The sequence below is a fragment of the Sitophilus oryzae genome, unplaced genomic scaffold (assembly GCF_002938485.1).
Source record: "Sitophilus oryzae breed Bouriz unplaced genomic scaffold, Soryzae_2.0 scaffold_1396_pilon_pilon, whole genome shotgun sequence".
NCBI classification, from domain to species: Eukaryota; Metazoa; Arthropoda; class Insecta; order Coleoptera; family Curculionidae; genus Sitophilus; species Sitophilus oryzae.
In genome coordinates, this window is record NW_022146055.1 from 11,184,888 (window position 1) to 11,212,135 (window position 27,248).

Genomic DNA, 27,248 nt, shown 5'->3' on the forward strand with positions numbered 1-27,248 from the left:
ATATTGTAACGATGAATAGATTAAATATAAAAAAACAGAGCCGGACTTGAAATTAGTTTAAATAAATTGTGTTCAAATACCAAAACAAAAGAAATAAGTGTGGCAATCATTGTACTCACGAGACCGAATTCTTTCAAAATCTGAAATAAAAAATGCAGGTCCGTATTTAAAAAAAGTAAGTTCGCCTTTGTATCTCAAAAATTATAAGCTAATTTGAAAATCTAAAAATACTATCAGATAGCCCTAATAAAGTGGCTATGAGAATGTGCAACTAGTTTTTTGATTTTCTAAAAAGTAACGACAGGAAAAAAATTTTTTCAAAAGAGTTTTTTCCAAAAAACTTAGCAATCATTTTTAAAACTTTTTTGATGGCATCTTGGTCAACATCCCAAAGCGCAACCTTGCTTCAATTTAACCATGTTCGTATCTATTACTGTTACCGAGATACCAATGCTCGTACCTCGAATTTGTAGCACCCTGTATTGCTAAAGTGTTTGTGTTTTACCTCTGTTCTTACACTTAGTCTATCAAGAGTGCACATTGAATTTCTTGACTTTTTAAATGTTATTTTAACTCGAGGATTAGTACTGAACATTTTCGCTTCCATTTTTTCTAGTTCGCTGTCAGAACTGTTCTCAAACATACCCGGTGGCAGGTTATTATACAGTGGCAAGTTGACGAGAGGTTTATTTGTTCTAGGAGGTGGCAAGGGAGGCATCTAGATAAAACAAGAATTAGTTGGTTTACAAAACAAATTAAAGACATTTGTTTTTACCTGGTTTTGGGTTTGTCTTCTTAAAACTGTAGCGTGGCCACTCTCCCAATCTGTTGCTGAGCTTGCTGAACTTGAACTATCGGGTCTCATCGGGTCTGCTTTGGAGTCGGTTTGTGGATATAGAGATCTTGAAAAAATAATATTGTAGTAAATAATATGAAAATCATATTTACTCCCACTTAAATACTCCCAGAGAAATGAAGCATTAAAATTGAGGGGTCCAGGGAAAAATGTATATTTCGTATACACGTACCACCCGGTATATCCATATTATGGACATATTAAAATGCAGCGTAATATTGCCTATTATAATTACCGTACCGTTAGATTAACACCACTACGTTCAAACGGATCGCTTCAATAAATGCAGCCGGAATTAGCGGTACACCTAGTGGATAAATCGAAATTTGAATATCGAATATTTAATACTATTGCACTATTAATTTCCATTTATTTTCACTTAATGCCATTTCACTTAATTTACATCTATTTAAAGAAATATTAGAACACGCATGTTATCAGTTATTTCTTTAGTAATTTATTTTTTTAATAACAAACATAACTCACCTTATTCGTGATTGGTGGGCAAGAGACATAGCTATACTAGTATTTTCTGGTTGCATGACTACTGGAGGACTAGGAGTAAAGGCTGCATCGGACTCTCCTCCGCCAGGTCGAGATAAAGTATTATTTTTACGTACTTTAATATCCGGCATGGTTTTAACGTCTGTAGGATTTGCTGTTCGGCCATCAGGTTCACCTAGAGAAAATACAATTAATAAAAAGAATTGTTGTTGTAAGATCTAACACAGTAGTGTTAGATACACTCTAACACTAATAACGCAATGTAACAACTACTATGTTACATTGGTGAAACATCTAGACCCTTAAATTTTAGAATTAAAGAACATAAAGATTATTTATGAAAGGGAGATTTTCACAAATCTAAGATTTGTCAGCATTCATAGAACACAGGGCACAGAATAAATTTTAATAACGCCAAAATTATAATGAAAGAAGCGATAGCCTCTAAAAGAAAAATAAAAGAGGCTTTTTTAATTCAATCTAATAAAAATAAATGTATTGCTCATGCATCTGTAGATGTTAGTAATGTATGGCAATCGCTTCTTTGATTTTATAGAACATAACATAAATAAACATAACATATGTGAAATTTAAAAATAATCATACAGAAAGTTTGGGGCATTTTGGTTTTATCTTATTAAGTCATTGTTATCAGGTAGTAATTGTTAATTCTAAAGTTTAACTTGATATAATGTCATTTTATAACCTAATCTAACCTAACCTAACAGAACGTCAACGGTTTCTTGTAGACGTATCTGTTTTAAAAAAGTAAGGTGTTCTCGAATAGTTGAATTTAAATATTTTAAATAGTCTTTTTCTTTATCCTTTGTATTTTTTTTTGCTTCCAACGACGGAAAGAGATAAACTTTCCGAAACGTTAAGCATTTTTTTCTTTGCTAGGCAAATTTGTATAACTGCAAACATAACTTCTGACAAGTAGTGTCCGTTTGGGTTTAACGCCCAGAAGTGTTTACAAAAAATAACTATTTTATTTTGTAGATTTTCTTGCAGTGCAGTGGCGAAATACCCATATAGGATTTTTTTGGAGAGATAAATCCGCCACATAGGTATAGACATTTTTTATATTTTATAATATTAAGCATATCCTTGTAACTTACCACGTCTCCTGACATATGACGTAAACGCACCGCCAAGTCGTTTATGTGGCAAGACTGTTCGACTGAATGGAGGTGGAACTCTCTTTGTCAAAACTTTTGGTGTCGGTTGGGGAGTCGAGCATATTTCATTGTCAGAGTGTGGATAATCATTGTCGATAGATGGAAGAGATTCTAAACTGCTAGATGAATCGATAGTAAGACTCTTGGGTGCTTCCTGAGTGTCTGTAAATAAAAAAAATAATTTGTAAGTTGGCTTATAGAAACAAAAATGTCTACTTACCAAATAATGCCAATAGGGCTTGTAAGGTGAACTGTAAATTTCTTTTATTGGCTTGTTTTCCAGTTCTCAGTGTTACTTTATCTTGACCTACATCGCAAAGGTCAAAACCAAGCGATGCCAGAAGTTCATGACATCCAGGTACTCTCCATAACCTAAAAAAATAATTATTATATCTCGATAAATAGAAATAATATCAAATAATAACAATACCTGACATTTAAAGCTACATCCACCGTATCGTTTTCTAACGATTTGGAAGAAAATTGAGATAGTGCTGCTTGAATTACAGCGATAATATCATCGGCCACGTCAGGATTTGAAGTTAGTTTTGATAGAGCTTGTATGGAGGTACTTGTAAGACCTAAAATATTAAATTAGTGGTAAATTAAGAGTTCTAATTTGATTACTCTATCAATTATTACTCTTACCTAGTAATGCCTGTAAACTAGCGGAGCATTGAGTCAACCTTTCATCAGGATCAGATTGAGGAAAAAATACACTACTTGGAATGCCGTTGGAGGCTGGTTCAAACCTAAACCCGACAGACATCAGTAGTTCTTTCCATCCTGTCACAGTACCAACCTAAACGTCAAAGCCAATAAAAATATAACGCTAAGGGCAAGATTTTCTCAAACAATTTACCTTATTTTCAATTGATTTTTGTGTGGTGTACATTGCATTTTTCTGTCCCCTATGAATCCTTTGTAAACTTTTCTCAACTAAGTGGAGAGTAACTCTTAAAGCATCTCTACATTTATCAGGAACTTGTAATAATTCGCATAAAGCTTGACCCATTAAGGCAACCTAAACCAAGATAAACAATAGTAATTAATAGAACTTCATTAAGTAAAGCTATAGAAACATACCTTATTTGATAGCCTCACGTTTAATCCAATCAAAACAAATCCAGCCCAATTGGCAGGATGTGCAAAATGTTTTGTGTGTTGTACAGTCTGCATTGCTTCACTTAAGGCTTTTGCTGCTCTGGTGCCTTGAAGTAAAGCTGAGTAAAATGCTCTAAAAGAGGAAAAACAATATAATAAATACATACGAAACAAATGTTATACGAGGCATATTTTTTAAGTAAGTACCGTTTTGCGATTCCACCGCCGCAGCGCTACGGTCGGCGTTCCGCGCATGCGCGCTGGTTACCTACATCTCTTGTCTATGCACAGACGCCAGTACAGTCTGATTCTTCATTGTATACGTTGTTTATTGAGTGTTTAAGATGCCTCCGACAATCGTGAGCCCCGCCGATTCTGAAGTACGGGCTGTCATACGATTTCTTCGTGCTAAAGGCGTAAAACCGATCGATATTCATCGTGAGATCTGTGAAGTTAACGGACAAAACATTATGAGTGATGGACTGGTAAGGAAATGGGTGAGAGCATTTAAAGATGGCCACACAAATGTGCATGATGAAGAACGGAGTGGGCGTCCTTCGGTCGTTAATGAAGATTTGGTGCAGAAAGTGGACGAAAAGGTGAAAGAAAACAGACGCTTTACAATTTCATCATTGTGCGACTACTCTCCTCAATGTTGTCGTAGTGTTTTGTATCGCATTGTGACCGAGAACTTGAATTTTCGGAAATTGTGTTCACGTTGGGTTCCGAAAATGTTGACGGATTTGCACAAAACCCAACGTTTGGCAGTGCATTGACTTTCCTTGAGCAGTACCACAATGAAGGTGAAGATTTTTTAGACAAAATTGTTACTGGTGACGAAACATGGGTGGCCTACGTCACACCAGAATCGAAACAACAGTCCATGGAATGGCGACATTCATCATCACCCAAAACAGTGAAGTTTAAGCAAACAATTTCTGCCCAGAAAATCATGTGCACAGTTTTTTGGGACAGAAAAGGAGTATTGCTAGTGGAGTTGCTGCCTCGTAATGAGACAATCAATGCAGCATCTTATTGTGAGACATTGAACAATATGCGCCGTGCAATCGAAAACAAAAGACGTGGCAAGTTGAGTAAGGGTATTGTTTTGCTGCATGACAATGCCCGTCCACATGTGGCTAATCGGACCAAAGATCTCATCAAATCTTTTAAATGGGAAACTCTAGATCATCCTCCATACAGCCCTGATCTGGCGCCCAGTGACTACCATTTATTTCTGCACTTGAAGAAACACCTGGGCGGTCAGCGTCTTCAAGACGATAACGAAGTCAAAACAGTTGTCATACAGTGGTTAACCAGTCAGGCGGCAGAATTTTATGAGGAGGGTATTGAAAAACTGGTGCCACTTTATGACAAGTGCCTCAATATTCACGGAAATTATGTAGAAAAGTAGATTAAGGTACAGGCTTTCATGTAAAAATAAAATTATTGCGATATCTTTGCACTTTTTTTTTAATTCCAAAACGGTACTTACTTAAAAAACATGCCTCGTAGTATAATATACCTCAAAAGAATTTTTGTAGCTGTATCTGGAACAGGCCACAATGATACAAGAACTGCTTGAGCTCCAGCAGCTAATAGTGCTCGTACTAAAGCCACAAGCCCATCCGAAGTAGCCCATCCTTGTTGATCTCTGGTATGGGATGAGCTCACCTAATATATTTATGGTATTTTATTTAAACATTACAATTTAAAAAAAAATATATTACCACTACTAAACGGGCTGATAATTTTAAAGATAAAATATCTGCAGCACTCAATAAAAATTCAGAAAGGGGAGGAATCTCGGTACTGATTGACACTTCGCTGTGCTCATCTTCTTCTGAGTTATCAGTAATATAAAGTCGCTTTGTTGGTGATTGTTCCAATACCTAAAATCAAATATTTTAAAGTATATAATAATTTAATTGTTGACTTCTCTTTACCTCTGCTGGGCAAAGAACTAAGCTGGACAATTTCCAAGATACATGTGTGGAAAAGTGTACACATTCTGCCTCTTGAATCTGGGTCAAGACCTGCTCTTTGGTAGCATTATTACCAACTAGAACTTGAGACTGTAAGAGCTCCGCTACCATAGTAGCTTCTTGTTCAGCTTGAGGGATATCTTTCCAACCCCAATGATCCGTAATAGTAGGTGGCAATTTTGGATTGCCTACTATAAGACTACGCACCTAAAATAAAGCTTTTAATAAGATAACTAAATGGACTTTATTATTATTTTACTGTTTGATTTGTGTCTTGTTTTCTTGTCCTACCGGATTTTAAGGACATTAGATTTGGCACAACTAATAAAGAAAACCTTTCGCATAAATATTCGGAATTTTCATTTGCCGATCGTAAAACAGGGAATGGAACCAAATATAAATCTCCTTCAAGAACTAATATGAGTTCCCTCTTATTACCCGCATTCTTTGAACTTGCACCTAATTAATGATAACATTATTAATATTTAAAAAAATAAATGAATCATAATTACTTTTTGATGGCAAATAGTCTTCAAAGGGCTGCAAGAGTAGTGTATACAAAGCATGCAAACAACTAGGTCCTTTCCAGAGTTGTCTCCTTGAAACCCTAGTAGAGCCTTGAGCACTAGAACTAGATCTGGTACTACCTTGAAGGGAAGCAACTGAGCCTCCGACACTACCCAGTGAGAAAAGAGAACTTAAAGAATAGTTACTGGAGTTCATCAAATGCTGTCTGTTTACCATCCTGAGAAAACCTAGAATTTCATAAATATTATAAATTATTATAGTTTTATCAATTTTGTAAAAAATAGCCCACCTGTTCTTTCAGATACATTATCGTCAACATATTGGTCTTCAGCTATTGTACTACAAGGATTTAACTCCAAACCTAGACTATCTCTCACTGATATCACTAATTTCTCTAATAAACCCGTGCCACTTGGAACCGGATCAATATTGTCAAAGTTATCTGCAGATTCTTGTGATTCCATCAATGGCGCTGAATGGAACTTGACTATTCCTAAAATAAATTTCAGTTTAAGTAATTGACTTTCTAAATGACTCTATAAATTACCTTTGGAAGGCAAGATTAACCACGCATATAAAAATCCAGTTGCTATACTATAGTAGAGTGCAGGTGCTCTTTGTCTATTTACAATATCTTTAAGGTGATCTAAGGTACTTATATCCATTATGTCACTTCTCATTCCTTTGCATTTGGATTTAGAATCGTTTAGTCCTTGTCTTTCTAATAAGAGGTCCACAAAAGCTCTATTTCTACCCCTCTCGGCGACAACTAAAGCATCGTCGGGTCTATTAAGGGAAATTAATACTCTTTGTAAAACTTGATAACTCGAAGACTGTAGTTCAAACAGCGAGAGTTTGTATTCAGAACTATTTTTCGTTTCTCTTCGTATGCCTTCTAAAACATGGGTGGCGGCTTCTAGTTGCTTCTGAGCACCATCAAGGTCTCTATTTGCATATAGCGCCAACCCTAAACGATTTCGAATTTTTGCCTGAAACGTATTATTATTAAATAAAAATACGAAATAATACTTATAAAACTTACTTCTTCATCTTTTTTACCTAGCGCTTCTGCTATACAAAGACCTTGAGTCAAATATGCTATCGCTTGCACTTTGTTCCCTAGTAACTGATACACTCTACCTAAGGCACTATAAGCTAAAGTTTTGGCAATTTGATCATTTGTACTCATAGCAATAGACAAGTGTTGTTCTTGGTATTGAACAGCTTGGTCTAATTTTCCTAAAGATTCGTAAACATTCCCTAAAACAATTTGAAATTTAGTTTATTGTTAAATATTAAAAAAAAATATATTATCTACCTATACTTCCACAAGCTCGACTCTGTAAAGTTGGCATATCTAGTTGTTCGGCAATTTCTAGATCACTTTGGTGATATTTTAATGCAGTTGAATATTCTCCCATTTGTTGATATACATTGCCCAATCCGCATAGAGCTTCAGATTCCATAATTTTGTCATCTGAAGAAATATTAATAGCAATGTAATATTATACACTCAGACGCAAAAAAACGCAACGGAAAAATTTTTGATCCGGTTTAAAATATTATATTATTTTTTTTTTGTTTTTAGCTCTATTTTCTTGATTTATTAAGAAAACTGTATGTACATAAATATATCAACTGCAATTCGTAAACTCAGTTTATTATAAACTTTAGTATTTGACTTACTATACAGGGTTAATGGAAGAGTTGTTTTTTATCCTATTTTTAATACACCCTGTGCAATAATTTCGTAAGCAAATTTTCCTAAAACATTATTTTTCGGTCAGATACCTCTACACTCCATAGTCAGAACCATGTCCGTAGTTTTGACAAGTTTTTTGTTTGTTTGTAAACTTAGTTATTACAGTTACTTTTTTCTATCCTTAATTCCGTTAGTGTTACACATATTTAAGAAAACCAAGCTTGTATTTTAGCGTTTTTAAATTTTAATGTATCCGGGGGAGGCAATACAAGGTATTAGAGTATTTATTACAAGTTTTTTGTTTGTTTGTAAACTTAGTTATTACAGTTACTTTTTTCTATCCTTAGTTCCGTTAGTGTTACTAATATTTAATAAAACCAAGCCTGTATTTTAGCGCTTTTAAATTTTAATGTAGCCGGGGAAGGCAATACAAAGTATTAGAGTATTTTTTACAAGTTTTTTGTTTGTTTGTATACTTAGTTATTGCAGTTATTTTTCTTTCTATCCGTAGTTCTGTTAGTGTTTCTAATATTTAATAAAACCAAGCCTGTATTTTAGCTTTTTTAAATTTTAATATAGAATTCTAATCAGTGTCGATATGATATAACAACAATATAGTCACCAAAGCTACCTCGTGATATTAAAAAATAACATTATAAAGTATTGATAGTTGGTAGCTGAAAAAATTGCAAATTGTTGGTGGCAAGGTCATTTTCTTAAAAAATAACCAAGGCATATGCTGACATGAGTCAAAAAAGAAAATGCTAAGAAAACATGGTTCTGATTGAAAAATAATGTTTTAGGAAAAGTCACAAGTTAGGGTAGAAAAGAACCCTTCAATTAACCCTGTATAATAAGCCAAATTATAAAGTTTATAAATTAAAGTTGATAGATTGATATACAGTTTGCTAAAAAATTAATGAAAATAGAGCTAAAAGTAAAAAAAAATATATGTGTATATGTAGAGTGTATATTTTCCTTTAATTAAAATTAGACTTACTTAAATCCCGTGCAATGCTCTTCTGATGTTCCAGACATGACACTGCCTGTTCTAAGTTACCTAACGTAGCATGAAGTTGGCCCAATTCACCATAAGCTGCTGCTTTAGCTTCAGGTATTCCCAATTCATGAGAGACAACTAATCGTTTTTCAAGGCAAACCAGAGCTTGCTGAAGATTGCCCAATGATCTTTGTGCATGTCCTAAATTATAAACTTTTATTATTGTTAATATTTTAAATATAAAACTAGTTTTAACCTAATCCTCTATAGGCTCGTTCTTGGTCCCGAATACTTTTTAATTTTAAAGAAATAGCTAAATATTGCTCGTGACATTTAGCAGCCTCCTCTGGATCACCTAGAGCATCGTAACAATCTCCTAAGCTACCGAAGGCTCGTCCTTTGTCTAACTGAGCTGTCGAGCTGCTTAACCTCTCTAAAGTTGCTAATTGTTGTTCAAAATGACCTATTGCATCCTCATAGTGTGTCATATTCATTCTAAATTATACACAAATAAATAAGCATATGATATTTTTTTGTTAATTTAAGATTACAAACCTGGCAATTCCTAAATTTCCATACGATTGAGCTTCAACCGCACAATCTTGTAACTCTTGTGCTCTTTCAAGTTGCTCCTGATAGCACTTTACAGCGTGAGTATAATTTCCTAATGCCATATGGACCGCGCCCAAATGTCCGTGAGCTCTGCACTCGCCAGATAATTCAGACATCTCTTGTCTTAAAGTTAGTTCTTGAGTATGATACCCTAATAATATTTTTTTTTTAATTTTTTAAAATTAAATTCGACTTTAAAGTTCAAAATAGGACCTACCTAAAGCTTTGTCAAATCGTTTTAGTAACCTATGCGCTGTTCCTAAAGCACCACATGCTGCTGCTTCCATAGTTCTGTCTCTGTCGCTTCTAGCCAAAGCCAGCTGTCTATGGTACATTTTGATTGCTTCCTCAGTTTCTCCCATTTTAATTAATACATCCCCAATATTGCCCAGTGCCCGAAACTTGCCTAAAATTTGTATTTGTTAATGAAAAATTTAATGTTTTTAAATTTAAATAAACCTGCTAAATTATTAGTCATGTGTGCTATTGCCAGAAAATACTTTTGGCATTCTAACGACGTATCTAATTGTCCCAAAGCTAAATGCGCCAAACCTAGGTTACAGTACGCTCTTCCCATGTTCATTTTGTCTTGCAAATCTTTTGCTAAGGCAAGATCTTGATCATAATATCGCACTGCCTCTCGATAGTTACCAATACAGTAATGAGCATATCCTAAAATATATGATGGTACATTTCAGGATAATAAAATTAATATTTTTCAAATTATTACCTAGAAAATGACACGCTTTTGCTTCCCCTTCAACATCAGACAGTTCTTGTGATAACATTAAATATTGCTCGTAGTATGGAATAGCTTCAGCAAACTCTGACCTGGAGCTAAGGCAATTAGCTAAATTCAAAAGAGCACACGCTTCACCTGCGGTATCTTTTAGTTCTCTTGCAATTCCTGAGAATTTAGAATTAATTACATTGTAATAATAGACATGCAGTATGTAAAATATACCTAAATGAGCTCTATAATGTAGTAAGGCCATGTCATGCGCGCCCAAAGCTTGATAAGCGACAGCTAGGTTTCCATGTGTACTTGCCTCTGAACTCCTGTCATGTACTTCCTAAATTTTTATGATTTTGTGTTATATAGTTTAAAATATACAATATAAAATATGTCGTTATAGTTTACCTTGCTTATGGTTAATTCTTGCTTATGATATTTTATAGCTGATTCATAGAAACCAGCTGCGGAATAAGCATTTCCTATATTGCCATACGCCCTTCCCATTCCTGCTCGATCTTGAAGACTTCTAGCTATTGCTAAATGGGCTTGGTGTAGTTTAAGTGCGGCATCATATTCTCCTGAAATAGTTAAATATCATATTAAAAATATAGTAGCTAAATATTATGAATTACCCAAGAGTTGATAAACTATTCCTAAATTGCTACAAGCCCTTCCTTCGCCCAGTTTGTCCCTGGTTGCTAGTGCGACATCTAATTGACGCTCGTGCCAGTGTTTTGCTTGAACGAAATCACCTGCACATCTAGATGCGTGTCCCAGACCAGCGTATGCCCGTGCTTCTACACACCTGAAATATTAAAATGTGTAATTTGGTTCAATAAAATGAATAATTTTTAATTAAGAGTACGATAAATAAATGATAATATAGACGATAATATAGGGTGTCCCAGAAATAAGTGCAGATATTCTAAATGGTAGTATATTTCAGCCCCAGAAACACACATATGAGGGTTTTTTTGGGAAAAAATTGTTGAAAATGTTATATGGACATTTTTCCGGAAAATTTTAAAAAACTTTTTAGTGCCACTTTTTTATTCACCTGAGATATATCTAAACCAGGCAGAGGTATATCTAAACCAGGCAGCGTTGCTACCTCCTACATTATCAATATTCAACATATTATTTTGTATCCACTGTAATTTTAAATTTGTACACAAAAAATTATGAATTCTAGTCAAATCAGTGTCTATTACTAACAATTCTAGAAACAAACCACATTAATTATTTTTACGCATACCACATTTTTATATTTATTTTTAACTATACGGGTTGTTAATTTGTTTATTACTCGCGGCAAGAGCTTTATGGTTGAAATATGGCAACCTCGGCCCGCTAGTCGATAGACGACGCGACGGGACGAGTCGGCAGAAAACCCTATAGGTGCATGCGTTCTCAATAGGCAGTGTTGCCATTCTGTTCCCCTATAAGTAACTGTCCAGTTAACAACCGGTATATACTTAAAAAATAACTCTTAACTTTCCCATATTACGAAATAGGTTCAATAAAAAAACATTCTTTTAAATATTTCGTTTGTACTTACCCTTTCAATTAGAACCAAACTGGGTATACTATTTCCGAAGTCAATTGGAAGTACTGAAACACTTAATTCCTTTTTCCCGATGGTGCCGACAAAGGCGCCGACAAAGACAGCAGGCCGAAATTATCAGAGTCCCAATCTATTCCAACTGACTTCAGATAAACTATAAAATTATTATTATGAGGTTTACGAAAATCATCATTATACCGCAAAATAACTTGATTTAGAACTAAATTTAATAAAATAATTCACCACATTATTCATACTGAGATCGCATAAAAGAAAATACGAACATGTTTATCGGAATTCACTATTCGGAACATCGACAACACCCGACAAATAAACCGTAGTACGAACAACACACAACAACTCACTCCAAGTTCCAAGGATTTCAGATATCATACTTCTTTTGACTATCTGGCAACACAGAGCGTCGAATAAGCTCGAAAAACCTCGCGAAAAAACTGTAATAGACGGTTATCGCCAGCTGTTCTCAAAATGCTGCCATTATTTTTTTAAAATTTCAAAGTTAAATAACTCGGTTATTTTCAATTTATTTTAAAAATGGTAAAGAGAAAAGATGTTTCTTTTGTCCTAATCTACCACCCTTTAAAATATCTGCACTTATTTTAACTGGTAGTTTAGTTCAACCCCAGAAACACGCCTATGAAGTTTTTTTCGCGAAAAAAAATTTTGAAAATTCGAAATTTTTTGAAAAATTTTTTAGAATTTTTTTTTAGTTTTTAGTTAAAAAAACATAATTTCTTGATAATATGGCAACATAAGTATTAGATTAAATTTACAAGAAAGAAAATCCAGAAAAAATCCAGTGGTTCTCAAAATTTTAGCAAAAAATTATCTTTTTTTAATTTTCAAAGTAAAATAAACTCCGTTATTTTGGACCTATTTGAAAAACGATAATGAGGAAATATGTTTCTTTTATCGAGATCTATCACCCCTTAAAATATTTGCACTTATTTCTGGGACTTGCTTATAAAGGGTAAAAATTCTTACTTGTCGCCTATAGCTTGCGCTAGTCTCAAAACTTTCTCATGGTATACTATAGCCTGGGCAAAATTTCTTTTATAATGATAACTTGAACCTAAATTACTGTACGCTCTTGCTTCTTCAACCTAAAATATTTAATCCCATTATATAGTTCCAAATTACTTGTAAACTAATACTATAATGTCTGAAATAAAAAATAATCTGAAAAATAATTTCTTAATACACCAGTACCAATACTCAATATTCACTTAACCATCAACTGGCGTGGTGGGGTCCAGCGGACCCCAAGCACTATTTAAACCTCTGTAAAATGTTTACGTTTAAGAATTAGGCCTCGCCGCGCCGTTTACCTTTAAGTTAGGGTAGCAATTATGCAACTGTTAAAGACGCACTTTATTTTATCAAGTATTGTTCCTACCAGCGGGGGCTAAAGTTTCATTGGGGTCTGTGTGGCACCACCACGCCAAGAATGTTTCATTATTAGGATGGTGGGTACTGTGGGTATACTCTGTTTTTTTTCTCAGGTAAGATTTCGACAGACGATGACAGAAAAAAAGCAGATGACGTCCCATACCAATCTATTTATTTTACTAAAAAAAGTTTCTAACAATTTTTAAGTTAACTATGGATGGGTTTAAATATAAATCCGTCATACGTCGTCGTTGTTTTTAACCAGTTTTATTGGTTTATTTCAAAAATGACAGATCGTATTTCAATTTTATTGGTTTGACGGAACGATGAACGACAAACGGACGCCGATACGTATGAACTCGCCTTTAGATTTTTGACGCTTGTCAAAGTCTTGCCAAATTAGAGGTTATAATTTTGTGTCAACTTTTGTCAGTTTTGTCAAATACCCTGCATTTTGGAAGATGGTGCATTTTGTTTCGTGTTATTACGTGTGTTTTGTGTCTTTTGAAGACAAGTGGAGGAAAAATCGAGTTTATGGTTAATACTCGCTGCCCAGGCAAAAAGTCTTATACACCAATAAAGTTACCATCATTAAAGTTCGTATACCATCTAGTCGTAGATAAGTGCATCTCGAATATGGTAGAAGAACCATACTAAACACATACTAAAAACTGGAGTAGCTGTAAAATATCGACATCACACGATACGTAAATAATGGATTTTAGTACTGCACAAGAAAAATAATGCCAAATGTACCGGTTTAAAAAATTAAGATTCAAGTTAATTAATCAACCTTTAAGGTACCTATAAAATTTGGTAAGTGTTATTAATTATAAAATAGTTTGTTTTATTTATGTTGTTTTATTTATTCCTGCGGAATATTACAAATTTGTATTTGTACGTAAGTTATATTGATAAATATAATCATAAATGCGGGAAGTTTCATAAAGCTTGAAAGTAAGAAATAGTTCTTTTTTATATTTTTTTGGTATGTGGTGTCTTGTTCTTGTTTGTTTTGTATTAACACATACCGTTTTTTATTAAATTAAATAACTCGATTACATTTTTTCAGTTTTATACAGTTTTTTTCACAATATTTTGAAGTAATCACTTGTCAGTCAAATTTTAAATATAATAATTTCCAGCTATGCGTTCCAGTTGTACCAACTTATTTCTTTGTAAAATAAAATAAACTACTTTGAAATTAAAATGACAGACACATATATCACTGTCAAGGATCTTCTCGTTGGACAGACTATAGTCTAAAAAGTATACCTCACTGGGACGCTAATTTTGAGGAAGCATTAATTGAGTGGTTTGAAGAAACTTTAAGAGGTTTATGTGAGATGAAGACCATCGACACATTGATTTTTCTCGGAAGAGTAACCATAACTCCGATTCTGAATCTTTTACTTATAGAAGAGAGAAAATTGAATAATCAATACCAGAAATGAAAGAGATGTGGTATATGACAACCATATGTCAATGAAGAAATGACAAAAAAACAAAAATCTCATGAATCAAATGTGCACGATACATGTGCGGCAAATGCAGATCCTATATTAGCATGAACTGTATTTGAAAAAGTTATGTACATTCAAGGTTTGCAGTTTTGTTGAAAATAATATATATATATATATATATATATATATATATATATATATATATATATATATATATATATATATATATATATATATATATATATATTACTACTTTAGCTTCACATTTCAGTTGTTTGTATTTTTAATAATACGGTAAAATCATAGAATATATATGTTTTTAATTTCTATGGGTTTCTTAGCCAAGTTATATTTTTGTTGTCAAAAAAGCCTAAAAAATACGTTTTACTTTATTTTTCTGTCCGTTCTTAAATTAAAAACTTTAATTTGTTGAAAATTAATGAAATTGTTTGTTCACAAGTTCGAATATATTGTAAACAGTGTTAAAATAAGACGCTTTTTATAAAATCTCTTCATCATGTATTTTAAACCAAAAAAAAAATGGGGTCCGTCGGACCCCGAGCACGCCATGAGCGTTACAAAAATTCACCACGCCAGTTGAGGGTTAAATTTCTCTAATCATAGTGATGTTTATAGCATAAATAACTGTAATATTTTGGTCTGTTAACATATCAGTGTAAAGTTAGTTTTAAATACTTTTTTATCATCACATGGTATGTATTTTAAAGAAACCTTCTTTATTTTTTATTGCATACCTGATTGCCTAATCTCCTCGCCAATCTTAAATGTTGCGTATGACAATCTACAGCACTGTCAAAATCGCCCATAGCCAGATAAACAGCTCCTACATTACCAATTTCTCTGGCTTCTTGCAATCGATCGCCCATTTGTTTCACCAGCTGGACACATTGCTTGTGTGAAGCTAGGGCATTTGGATAGTCACCGATTGCTGTGTAAACGTGGCCTAAAGATGTTAAGGCCGCTGCTGCAGCTTGTGTATCCTTAAATCAAAATAATTTTGATCTAGTAAAAGGGTAGTTTTATATAGATTTGACTTACTTTGCATTTCATGGCAAGGACAAGTTGATATCTGTGAGCTGTCAAAGCTTCTTTGTAAGAGCCTTGGCTGAAATACGCTGAACCCAGGTTTCCATGTGCCCTGCATTCACCAGCCGTGTCACCTAAACTTTTGGCAATAGCAAGATCTTGCTGCATGTATCTAGAAAAATAATAATTGCTAACAATAAATACGTATAGAATGTTTAACCATCGTTCAACGTCACGTCATATATTGTCGAACTCTCCCAATCACTTGACAACCAGCGGAAAGAGATTGGTGATGTCATTACGGCATTTCGTAGATGACTGTATATTCTTTTTAGTAATTGAGGGGCTTAGAATAAAAGGAATACAAGTGAATTTTTGTTTTAGATTAACTTAAGTACAGATTTAGATACTTTCGGAAATACACCCCCGATTTATTTGGTATAAAAGAAAATTAAGTAAATTCTACACTCTACTCTACTTAGTACCACTGTAGAATTTTAAATCTAAATCTGTAATAAAAAAGTCACAGAAAGTCACATAAATTATTTTACCTCTTTTATTCTAAGCCCCTCAGTTGTATTTTTCTTTGATTTGGGGTTATAATTTTATTGACAGACATTCATCTTACTTAGTACCACTGTAGAATTTTAAATCTAAATCTGTACTTATAAAAAAGTCACTTGTACCCCTTTTATTCTAAGCCCCTCAGTTGTATTTTTTCTTTGGTTTAGGTTTATAATTTTATTGACAGACATCCATCAATGTTAAAATTAGAAATCGATTGTTGCTGTCAAACAAGTCACATTTTTTATTGCAAAAATTCCTCAAAGATTTAATCAAAATGAACAAGAGGTTATTGCTAATAGTTGGGGAGCACAACGTATAAAAATAGCTTCCCGTGGGAAAATTCATGAAGGGAAGGTGCCAGTGGAGTTGTTTTATTAGAAAAATTATGTATTCCATTAATTTTTATGGTGACACCGTCACAGATGTTGCGTTTGTCTATGGTTTGTTTGGAGTGCGTTAAACAAAATGGCCGCCATAGCAATATAGACAATGTGCGCTATCGTCGCCGCTATTTAACCGATTTCAATTTTTTTAGCTTGTTAGAAAGGTAACGTAAAGAGGAAAACAATTAATTCTTGAAAGTATTGCGAAAAAATAATATTTCGGTTGCAGGTTGGATTTAAAGTGAAAAAAAATTAAAAATATTGTGTTATATTATTTTTACCAAAATAAAATATGGTCTACGTTATATGATTATATGAGTTCATGTATTTAAAAAAAATTAAGTGATACATTTGCACATATTATATTAATAAAATTACAAATCGGCATCATCACTATCAACTTCATCATTACCTTCGTCGGGAAAATCAGGCGGATGCAAATTATCATAAGTTGATTAGTCCGCATTACAACTACACATTTCTGTGTAAGGTATATTGTTTGCTAAACATTTACATGGTGGTGAACATCGATTTTTAAGACACGAACATCTAATCAGTTAAAGAAGTGACTCTGGAGCATATGGTTCTTAACACATAACAGGGGTAAGCACTCCCTCTTCCAAATACCAGCCGTGTCCAACTGGATTAGGGATGACTGCATTTGGTTCATCATGTTTTGACCACACAAAGGCTTGAAGGTTAGCCCTCTTAATTGCGGGTGCAAGGAAACCTCTAGTGGCTGGTAACTTATCTCCAAGGGCTTGTTTGGCAGTAAACATTGACCATCGTAATTCTGCAAGTGATTTTGTTAGAGTGCTTGCTTTATAAACTCGACAAATAAATATTTCTAGCTGATGTAAAACATCATCAGGTACTAAATCAGTGGTACCAAGTTTCTGCAAGGCAGTAAGTTCTTCTTCACTAGCTGAAACAAATGCCTTCCAATATGACAACTTTCCTTTTCCAAACAAACTTCCAGTGGTGTCACAACCAGATATTGCATGGAACCCGGGCAGTGCTGAAGATTTTAGTGGTCCAAGTGAAATATATATGTTTTTAACTGATATTGCCTCGCCTGACGATGGTACAAAAAAGGTGTTTTCGGGAAGCTTTGCATAGCGCCTCACTAGCAAAACTAAAATATCTGTATCATTAGTAAATACCAGTAGTGTATCTGCACCTCTAACTTTCGCATTAATAGCATGAAGTATAATTTTCGTGTCGGCTTCTTCTTGAGTACTCTTTAAACAATCCAAAAAGCATCCAACTTCAGTGCGCCATGAAACAACATATTTTTTTTGCTGATATCTTGGCATGACTTAGAATTGTATGTGCAAGATATGTGGTTAATTCATCCTTGGTACGAGTATGTTACTTTTTCAAATTTATATTTGATATGTCAGTTGTGTCACATATTTTGTACTGTGTTGCGACACCGTCATGAAGCTTCTTATTTCTAGTAAGGTTTTTTATTGATTCGCCCAAGTACGTGTCGAAAATAACATGAAGTTCATCATATTGCCAGTATTTCCTTTGGATCTTTTGGGCGAACAAATCTGCAAGATCTTTACAAGTTTTCACTGCGCTAGTTTTATCAAGAGCCTGCAATTCTCCCATTGCATTTACAATTGCAACGCAGTTATTTGATTGGTGAACTTGAGCAGATGACAAAGAATCGTTGGCAGTGGATTCAATTGAAAAATTAACCTAACCTAACCTAACCTAACCTCCCATTGCATCTACAATTGCAACGCAGTTATTTGATTGGTGAACTTATGCAGATGACAAAGAATCTTTGGCAGTGGATTGAATTTTTCAATTGATTGCCAAAGATTCAAAGGAAATCTGTTCTTTTAGTTCAAAATTTGAATTAAAAGTAAATTAATTCAAATCTTGAACAGACTTCAAGATTTGAATTAATTTACTTTTAGCTGGGCACTGATGCATAAAATAATGTTTTTAGCTTAAGATGGAATATCATCGAATCTATCATTTTTTCGCAATGCATGTTAGGAATATTTTTTTCAGCTAGTACAAATACCTTTCGATCAAAATAAGATAAATTGGAACCGGTTCAGCAGGGACCAATATATGCCACTTGGTTCATAATGAAGCGACGGCCATCTTGGATAACGTCAACATAGCCACACGCAACATCTGTGAAAGTGTCCATCGACATTATTGGACTACATGTTTTTATCTATCGATTAGTACCACTAGTACCTTCCCTTCATTAACTTTCCCACGGGACACACAATGCTTCCGTACAAAAGTTTAAAAATTATTTTTTTTAATAAAGTATTGCATACCACAATTAAATGATGCATGTTTATGGAGTTATTAACAAGTAATAATATCCTAAGATCAAAATAACAGTATATTTGTAACCATAATAAAAGAAATTTGATTTTAGATATATACATACATAACATTCATAATTTCTAGCTACCAAACCATTTTAGGAATAGCATTTCTGTTTATCAAATCAAGTCCAGTTCTAAATATGTAGAACATTACTGCAAGCATGTTCATAATATGAAAATATGTAAATAACAACTAGGTCAGTTTTTGCTTTGTAGGAATTTTTTAATAACTAAATTCTTGAGTGGTTTATGTCGATTAAGTTTGCCATATCTCAAATGGATACATACCTATTCCCATATATGTAGCAGTGCCTATTTCTAGAGCAGTAATATTAATGGTAATTTTTGACATTACGGATGTGGAAACTTAAAACAATGCTGAATTTACAGTACATTTTAAAGGTATGTTTACATGAAATATAAAGTAATTAGTATATTTAGTTATACCAATACAAGTAGAAAGCAAACGCATGTTACAAAGCATTTATTTTCACACTTTATTTTCTAAACGTTAATTAGATAAGTACCATGTATCTTTGTTATTTATTTGAAGTTCTTGTTAAAATAAATTATTGTTTATTATTTTAATATTGGATATTGTTATACATTTTTTAAATATTCTGATTTTGACTCTGTATATTAAATATTATTTATACCGGGTGCGTCTCAAAAGTGGCTCACCCCTATAGCTTTTTTATTTTTTAAGATAAAAAAACGAGATTTGGTTTGTTAGTATATGACATAAGTTAGAATTGATTGACGTATTCAATTGTTTTTATTCATTTCCTGTTTCACCGGATTTCACCGGAAATTACTGCAACTTTTTATTTTTAAATGGCACCCTCGGTATATTTCCACTTTATTCAATAGAAATTGACACTCTGAATAGAATGACATATCATATGTCAACTTTTGATATACATATTTGCTTAAAAAGAAATCGTATTTTAAATTTCAATCTAGAGTGTTGTGGCTGTCGTGTCTTGTCCTGGGCGGTTAAAAGATGCTCAAATCGTATTTTTAATCATCATTTTTTCAAATGGAACGAATCTGGCTCATTAGCATATTTGGAAAAGGCATTTTTTTACGAATAATTTGATACCATACACTTGGTATTTCGAGTCAAATTTTCGTTACGAACCGGAAGTTATAATTTCAACTAAACCATATTCGAAAATGTCAAAAAGTTAACATATGATATATATGTATTCTATTTACAATGTAATTTTCTATCGAATAAAGTAAAAAAATATCCGGGTGCCATTTAAAAATCAAATGTTGTAGTAATTTCCGGTGAAACAGGAAGTGACCTAAAGCAATCGAATACACCAATCAATCCTAATTTATGTTATATACTAACATACCAAATCTCGTTTTTTTTATCTCAAAAAATAAACAAGTTATAGGGGTGAGCCACTTTTGGGACGCACCCGGTATAAGAATATTGGACATGAAATAAAATTTTATAAAAATTAAATGATTTCTTCTTACCCTATAGCTTTGTCCAGCTGATTTAAAGCCCAGTGTGCGGAACTCAGCGCGCTGAAAACGGAACCTCTCAGTTTCAGGGAACAAGAACCTATTCTTAGAGCGGATTCCAACACCGTTACGGCCGAATGATATAAACCAGCTGCTAATAATTCCTATGCAGAAGAAGAGAAAAAAATTATCGCAATGATTATATGCACGCAACGCGGTACGCGCGTAATCGATACTTGCGAGTTAATTAAAGAAAATCCGACGATCATTTACCTGACCGACGACCGATATAAGAACAAAAGGACTTTGGTTCAGTTTCATGACCTCCAGCTGTTGGAATGTAGGTTCCAGGTTGTGCCTTAATGGAGATTTAATCGACGCCTCTACCAATCCGGCCAAAAGTTGCTGGGAGTTGGGGTCTTGGCCCAGGCCTTGGCTGAAGGCAGCAAGGGCCTCGCCGTGTCTACCGAGGCATTGGAGTGATACGCCTTGCCTGAAATATTCATTCACTTAGTTTAAGTGATTTAAATTTATTTTCACAAACTAAAATCGTATACAGTATGGTATACAGGGTGCTAAAAATTCGAGGTACGAGCATTGGTATCTCGGTAACCGTAATAGATACGAACATGATTAAATTGGGGCAACGTTGCGCTCTAGGATGTTTACCAAGTTGTCATTAAAAAAGTTTTAAAAATTTCAAGGATTGCTGAGTTTTTTGGAAAAAACAATTTTTTTTGAAAATTAATTTTATTATGTCCTGTCGTTACTTTTAAGAAAATCAAAAAACTAATTGCACATTCTCATAGCCACTTTATAAGGGCTATCTGATAGTATTTTTTGATTTTTAAATTAGCTGATAATTTGTGAGATACAGAGGCCAACTTAATTTTTTTAAATACGGACTTGCATTTTTTATTTCAGATTTTGAAGATCTCGGTCTCCCGAGTACAATGATGTGCCGCACTTAATATTTTTTTTTTGTTTCGGACATTTGAACACAATGCATTTAAACTAATTTCAAATCCGGCTCTGTTTTTTTTATAAATATTTAATCTATTCATCGTTACAATATTGATAAGCTTTCAAACTTAACAATGACGTGGGGTAAAACATTATTGAATATGGAAAATCAAAAGTTGTATTACAGTACGTCTAGTGGATCTGTGTCTATGAAAGGAATGCGGACAAAAAATATTTAAATAAACAGCAATATATTTTATACGTCGACTTGACGAGTACGTCACCGCAAATCGCTCCGCCCAATCATTTTATTGGCTACTTGCAAATTTGTCGAATTTTGAATTTTTATTGATGGGACGCGTCTTCTAATTTGTTACGAAAAACATCGAGAGAATATCGTTTCCCCTCTCACGGATACCCCGTAGCTACAGAACGGACAGACATACTGTAGACTGTTTTGAAGAGGCGATAAAGTTAGTAATTTTGCTTAGAATTTCATTTTATCCGAAATCGGCATTTAAAAGTTATTTGCAAAAATATGTATATCTTCAAATAAATAAAGTGTTTAGTATACGGCCCAGACTTTGGGCCTAGAAAAACTACTATTAAAATACCAGCAAAAATATGATTTTGTCATTGTCAAATTCGATGTCACATTCATATCATAGATGATGGAAATAAATTTAGATTGGAAAACCCGTAAAAATATATGATTGTTTTGGATCGCGACCGTTGTACGCGATCTGGCCAAAGGATCTGGCGCTGCGGCGATAGCGGTTGTTAGGAACAACCGCAAACTATAAGAGAAATAATTTTCTCTTGTCAGAATCTTCAAAAATTATTAAATCTTTCAAAATTTAAAGGGCTCTCATTGAAAAAATTCCGAAAAGTGTTTAAAGCGTCCATTCTCAAAGTAATTATTGCTATCTTGTGAGTTTGATTTAAATTTTACTTACTAAAACTCGTGACAATTATGAAAAAGTGGCATTAAAAATTAAAAAAACTGTATTGTAAACTGTGAACTGCCAAAACCATGGTGGATCGTGGCATAACGTCGGTTTTCAATGTTTCATAGATGTTTCACATACATGTCCTTATATAAAATAAAGTGTCTTGTATGCAACACACTGTATTTTATTTACAAAATTAAAAGAAAATAATAATAAATTTTAATAAGCAATATTTGGCAACATAATTCTGGAAAAAGCCGAACCGATCCGAAATTATCAAAAGGTTTGGGTCGCGACCGTTGCAAGAATAGCGCCAAATAGTGTTTACATTGTCCTTATGGGCACTTTCCAATCTAAACTTGTTTCATTTATCTATGTCTTTGATTCATATTAAGTCACATTTTTTTTAATTTGTGTGGTGTGCAAAAATGCTTCGTTTGTCAATACACAAAAATGCTTCGTTTGTCCAAGGGTGCAAACTTTAACTTTGCATTTGCAGAATGAGTGAGAAGGAGCAGCTTACAATATAACTGAATGGAGAAGAATTGTAAATTCAGTCAACAGCGACAACCAGAAGTAAAGAGGCAACAAAGCAACGAGATTTTTGAATGTCCGGAGTGCGGTAGGCAGATAACATCACGTATCGGGCTGTTCAGTCACAGAAAAGCTCATGAAAGAAATCGCCTTGCGTGACCGTCTTCTGATGTGTGTCGAATACTCGTCAGCGAGTAATGGCTGTATGTATGTATGCAAACTTTACAAAAATAAACAATTTTGAATGAGATTTTGGGTGCCTGTGTTTTGTAATGCGCTTCAAAATTATTGTATATTATTATTATTTACAATATTTCTTTTTCAAAACTATTCCTTTCTTCTTTTTCCTTTAATTTCAAACGTCCAACTTTTTTGATTTAAAGAAGCACACCTTTAGGTTGTCGTAAAATATTTTTCCAAAGAAGGTCCATGGGTTCTGATAGACTCCGGTATCTCTTTATTTGCTCTTCTTTTTTGCTTCAGTATTGGTTATTTCTATATGGTCATATAACTAATATACCACCATTTACCCTTGAGTAGGTAGTTGGGTACATAGGGGCGTCATTCACAAAGCAGAATGAACTGAAATCATACCTGCGGAGTCGAATTGATTCCACATAAACGTTTTTTGATAGATCAGTAACATGTTTCGCTATTTGTCGCAAACTTTTTGGAGGACACAGAATAATCAATGAATTATAAATCAGGTACGTAAGATAAGATTTCCTTATTAATTTCTTATATTTACCTGTAATAAGCTTTCGGCCATGTAGGACAAAGGTCTCTAGCAGTAATGGCATCTTGGAGAGCTTGCGTAAACAATCCCTGTTTCAGTCTTGCCGCTGATCTGTTAGAGTATAGGATATGATTGGTTGGATCGAGCTGTAAAGCGTCGGTATAGAGAGATATTGCTGTTGGGAAATCGCCATTTTGGCAAGCTGCGTTTGATTGCCGAACCTGTAACAATTCATGAATGATAAATAAATATTAAGATATTACTGAGAACGGAATATTTTATAGAAAATTCGTAAATAAAAATATATCCTTAAATAAAGTTGGTTTTAATGTTTTCCGGCAGTAGTTTTTCGGACCGTAGCGCTGACTGAAGAGTACCAGGTTGTAAAAAACAGTAGTATATCTTCGTATACAATATGAAATCTTCCGTCAAATAGATTGGGCCAACAAAGAATTAAAAATAGATGGAGAATATCTTAACCATCTAAGAATCGCTAAGTCAAGAGTTCTGAAGAACTACAAACACAAATTAACGAACTAAATACAGCCAGCAATAAAGTAGGTTTCAAAGTTATTTTAACAAAAACTAAAATAATGTACAACAAACTAGTAGACAGAAAGGAAATTCTAATAAATAACATATATATTTGGGACAGCCAATGTACAGCTCGGGATCTCTACTACCAGAAATAAGCCGAAGAATGAAGTTAGTATAGAGCATAGATTTAGTAAGAACAGATATCACATTAGACATTTTAACCCGATCAAACAATCGGAGGTTGACTACGTACTGTAAAAACCAAATGAGATAGAGAAGGCGACATTGCCACATCTCAAATTTGCGCCTATCTACTTAGTTTAATTTGCAGAAAAGGTGACTTTAAAACCTTTACCGGATATCAATAAATCTCAATTTCTTAATTAAATTAATAGTTTATTTTTAAAGAAGCATGCGTAATAATATGTTATTAACCAGAGGATATATGCGTTACTATTAAAGGACATGTTTACTGTTTAATGTGCTGAAACGTCTAGAACTATTGGCAACGTCGCTGCTAGTCTTCCAGAATGAAATGAGCCGTCCGTCCCACCACCCCTCGCGACGGCCCTTGGTCCGTTATAGCGTACTACGTTTAGCTTAGGATGTGTTTGAAGTCGGAATCAAGTCCGAAGTGAACTTTTCAGTGTTTTTCAGTAGTTTTTGCTTTTGTTTAACGTACTTTTGAATCTGCGAATTTTCAATATGGTACGACAGTGTCAAATGTGTGGAAAAATAAGCTTAAATTACCCGAATTTGTCTCTTCAGGTAGGTAGGTATTGTTTCCGCCGCGCCGTAATTGCCGTACAGAGGCGTCCCACACAAGGGAGCCTCTCACAATTAAAATAATTTCTAATTATATTTGTTGAATTTTGATCTATTAAAACAAGAACGTAGTAGCCGGTAATTGAATTATAATTCGTCTCAATTACTACTTAACTGTTGTAGATCATAACAAATTTTAATATAAACGTTGCATTTGAAACTTTATTATAAGCCAGAAAGTGACATTTTTTTTCTTAAAATCATATTTTGGTCATTATATACGATATTCTAAAGGTATTTTGCTCAACAAATAAACAAAGGTGTTTACCCGCCCTTTTTTTACATTTTATTGCATTATTATATCTGCCCCTTCGGCCTCGTTTAAACAATTTTTTACTACCGTACAAATACCTCTTCCTAGAGTTATTTGTACGGTGTGTTTATCTGTTTTTTAGAATGGGACGAACTGTAAATAATTCTTAGGCTACTAGTTTTATACATACCTATATAACAGAGTGACCCAGGCCTCCAAAAAGCTTTTTACCTATTACGTTTTAGGTTTGTAATTTTTATTTCAATTTTTTACATAAGATGGGAGCCATTGTAACGCACATTTTCAAAATATTTTTGTCAACATACAGGGTGATTCTCGGGGTGATTCAAACCGCAATACATATGCGTAATACAGTTCATGAAGACTGGGACATTTAACTAAAATTTGATTGTCTGATGAAGCTACCTTTAAAAGTAATGGATTTGTAAATAAACGTAATATTCATTATTATGCGACAGAAATCCCATACTGTAGCACACAGATTTGATACTTTTAATGATAAATGGCTTCTATTGAGAGACTAAAAGGTAATTGCCTGGTATCAGAGCCATCATAATACAAGAAGAAGACCGAAAGTCAAATCTTGTCTTATATTTTCAAAAAAACACAATTTTCTCATTAAATATTGATTTTAGGTATAGGAAAAGTTATTAATAATACAAGATTAAACAACTATTACATAGTGCTTTACAGGAAGCTATCGATTGCGAACTAACTAAATCGTTACTAATTACTAATTTTAAAAAGTTCTTTTTAAGATCAAAAAAGGTAAAACTAAAACCTAAATTATCATTTGAGGTTAAACGGGAAGTTCTAAATAATGTTGCCTATTCTAAACAAGAAAAATTTATTTATAAGTTTTATAACATCTCTAATTAAATTTGGACGAAAATAATATTTCTGTTTGCTGTAGGTAATTTTCTCAGGTGGCAACCCTAGGTATTTCTGGAATGGAAATTTAATGGCAAATCTACAACTTTAGTTTGAAAATATGTTCCGGCCACCTATGTTTACAAAAATGTCTAAAATGTGCTTTACCATTGCCTCCATATTCTGAAAAAAAAATTGAAAGAAAAGTCACCAACCACAAACTTAATATAGAACTGTTTCGGAAGCCTGAGTCACCCTATAAATATTCAAAAGTAACTGAAAGTTTATATAGAATTAACTTAAAGTTTAAATTAAAAATCGACGTTGGAGCGATTTTCGAAAACTACCTACTAACGTTTCAACATAAGTATATGTGGGATACTAATTATATTATTATATTAGACCTTATAACAAAACTCATCTGACGAAAAAGTGTTAATGTAGTATATTAATATGGAGTAAACATTTTACTAATTAGTTTACTTTTACTTTACTAATTAAATTCGTTCCAAAAAACGATACGCCACTGGCCATTAGAACAATCCAAATGCGCCTAGTTGCCGGGGTCGGAAATTTTAGACTTCTCTGTCTCTTCTGTCCTTGTTTGACACATTGGAATGTTTGATACACTACCAACGAGTATTTATGAATGAGATGTTCGGTCTATATTTATAATGTCTTTGGTATAGAGTAATTATGAAAGAAACTCAATCATAATCTAGAATGCTACTTTATCTAAAGAAGAAAATATTCGACCAATGTGTACTATCAGTTATGACCTATGCATGCGAAACCTGGACTCTTACAACCGGCATTATAAGAAAACTGCAGGTCGTAAAACGCTCAATGGAACGAAATGTGCTGGGAATAATCAAGAAAGACCGTAAAAGAATAGAGTGGATGCGACAACAGACTCAAGTAATAAATGTCATCCACAGAGTCAAATCCCCCAAGTGACAATGGGCAGGACACCTGGCAAGGAGGATGGACAACAGTTAGACCACAAAAATTAGAGCATGATACCCACGAGGAATTAAGAGACCTAGAAGAAGACCGAATCTGAGATGGGACCATGATA

The 27,248-nt window shown here is 33.6% G+C and overlaps 1 protein-coding gene across 2 annotated transcripts in view; it reads right to left on the minus strand.

Moving 5' to 3' along the window:
* Nucleotides 1-27,248, minus strand: part of LOC115876042 (tetratricopeptide repeat protein 28) — a 60,490-nt gene that overhangs the window by 7,693 nt on the left and 25,549 nt on the right. Inside the window, exons 3-35 of one of the 2 annotated variants that reach the window (XM_030891715.1) lie at nucleotides 23,677-23,885; nucleotides 20,755-20,974; nucleotides 20,494-20,645; nucleotides 15,702-15,861; nucleotides 15,398-15,643; nucleotides 12,775-12,893; nucleotides 10,838-11,010; nucleotides 10,611-10,783; nucleotides 10,434-10,542; nucleotides 10,200-10,376; nucleotides 9,929-10,141; nucleotides 9,687-9,875; nucleotides 9,413-9,620; nucleotides 9,114-9,352; nucleotides 8,858-9,058; nucleotides 7,474-7,632; nucleotides 7,198-7,415; nucleotides 6,703-7,144; nucleotides 6,445-6,648; nucleotides 6,140-6,382; nucleotides 5,887-6,086; nucleotides 5,589-5,834; nucleotides 5,373-5,534; nucleotides 5,168-5,316; nucleotides 3,625-3,775; nucleotides 3,401-3,562; nucleotides 3,187-3,340; nucleotides 2,969-3,119; nucleotides 2,759-2,910; nucleotides 2,479-2,700; nucleotides 1,343-1,535; nucleotides 776-902; nucleotides 506-718 (exon numbers count right to left, since the gene is read on the minus strand). In XM_030891715.1, coding sequence (XP_030747575.1) covers nucleotides 506-718; nucleotides 776-902; nucleotides 1,343-1,535; nucleotides 2,479-2,700; nucleotides 2,759-2,910; nucleotides 2,969-3,119; nucleotides 3,187-3,340; nucleotides 3,401-3,562; nucleotides 3,625-3,775; nucleotides 5,168-5,316; nucleotides 5,373-5,534; nucleotides 5,589-5,834; nucleotides 5,887-6,086; nucleotides 6,140-6,382; nucleotides 6,445-6,648; nucleotides 6,703-7,144; nucleotides 7,198-7,415; nucleotides 7,474-7,632; nucleotides 8,858-9,058; nucleotides 9,114-9,352; nucleotides 9,413-9,620; nucleotides 9,687-9,875; nucleotides 9,929-10,141; nucleotides 10,200-10,376; nucleotides 10,434-10,542; nucleotides 10,611-10,783; nucleotides 10,838-11,010; nucleotides 12,775-12,893; nucleotides 15,398-15,643; nucleotides 15,702-15,861; nucleotides 20,494-20,645; nucleotides 20,755-20,974; nucleotides 23,677-23,885 — 6,336 coding nt within the window. Of the gene's footprint in view, nucleotides 1-505; nucleotides 719-775; nucleotides 903-1,342; nucleotides 1,536-2,478; nucleotides 2,701-2,758; nucleotides 2,911-2,968; nucleotides 3,120-3,186; nucleotides 3,341-3,400; nucleotides 3,563-3,624; nucleotides 3,776-5,167; nucleotides 5,317-5,372; nucleotides 5,535-5,588; nucleotides 5,835-5,886; nucleotides 6,087-6,139; nucleotides 6,383-6,444; nucleotides 6,649-6,702; nucleotides 7,145-7,197; nucleotides 7,416-7,473; nucleotides 7,633-8,857; nucleotides 9,059-9,113; nucleotides 9,353-9,412; nucleotides 9,621-9,686; nucleotides 9,876-9,928; nucleotides 10,142-10,199; nucleotides 10,377-10,433; nucleotides 10,543-10,610; nucleotides 10,784-10,837; nucleotides 11,011-12,774; nucleotides 12,894-15,397; nucleotides 15,644-15,701; nucleotides 15,862-16,375; nucleotides 16,402-20,493; nucleotides 20,646-20,754; nucleotides 20,975-23,676; nucleotides 23,886-27,248 lie in introns of those variants that run through there. The other variant, XM_030891716.1, reaches the window with a different exon arrangement.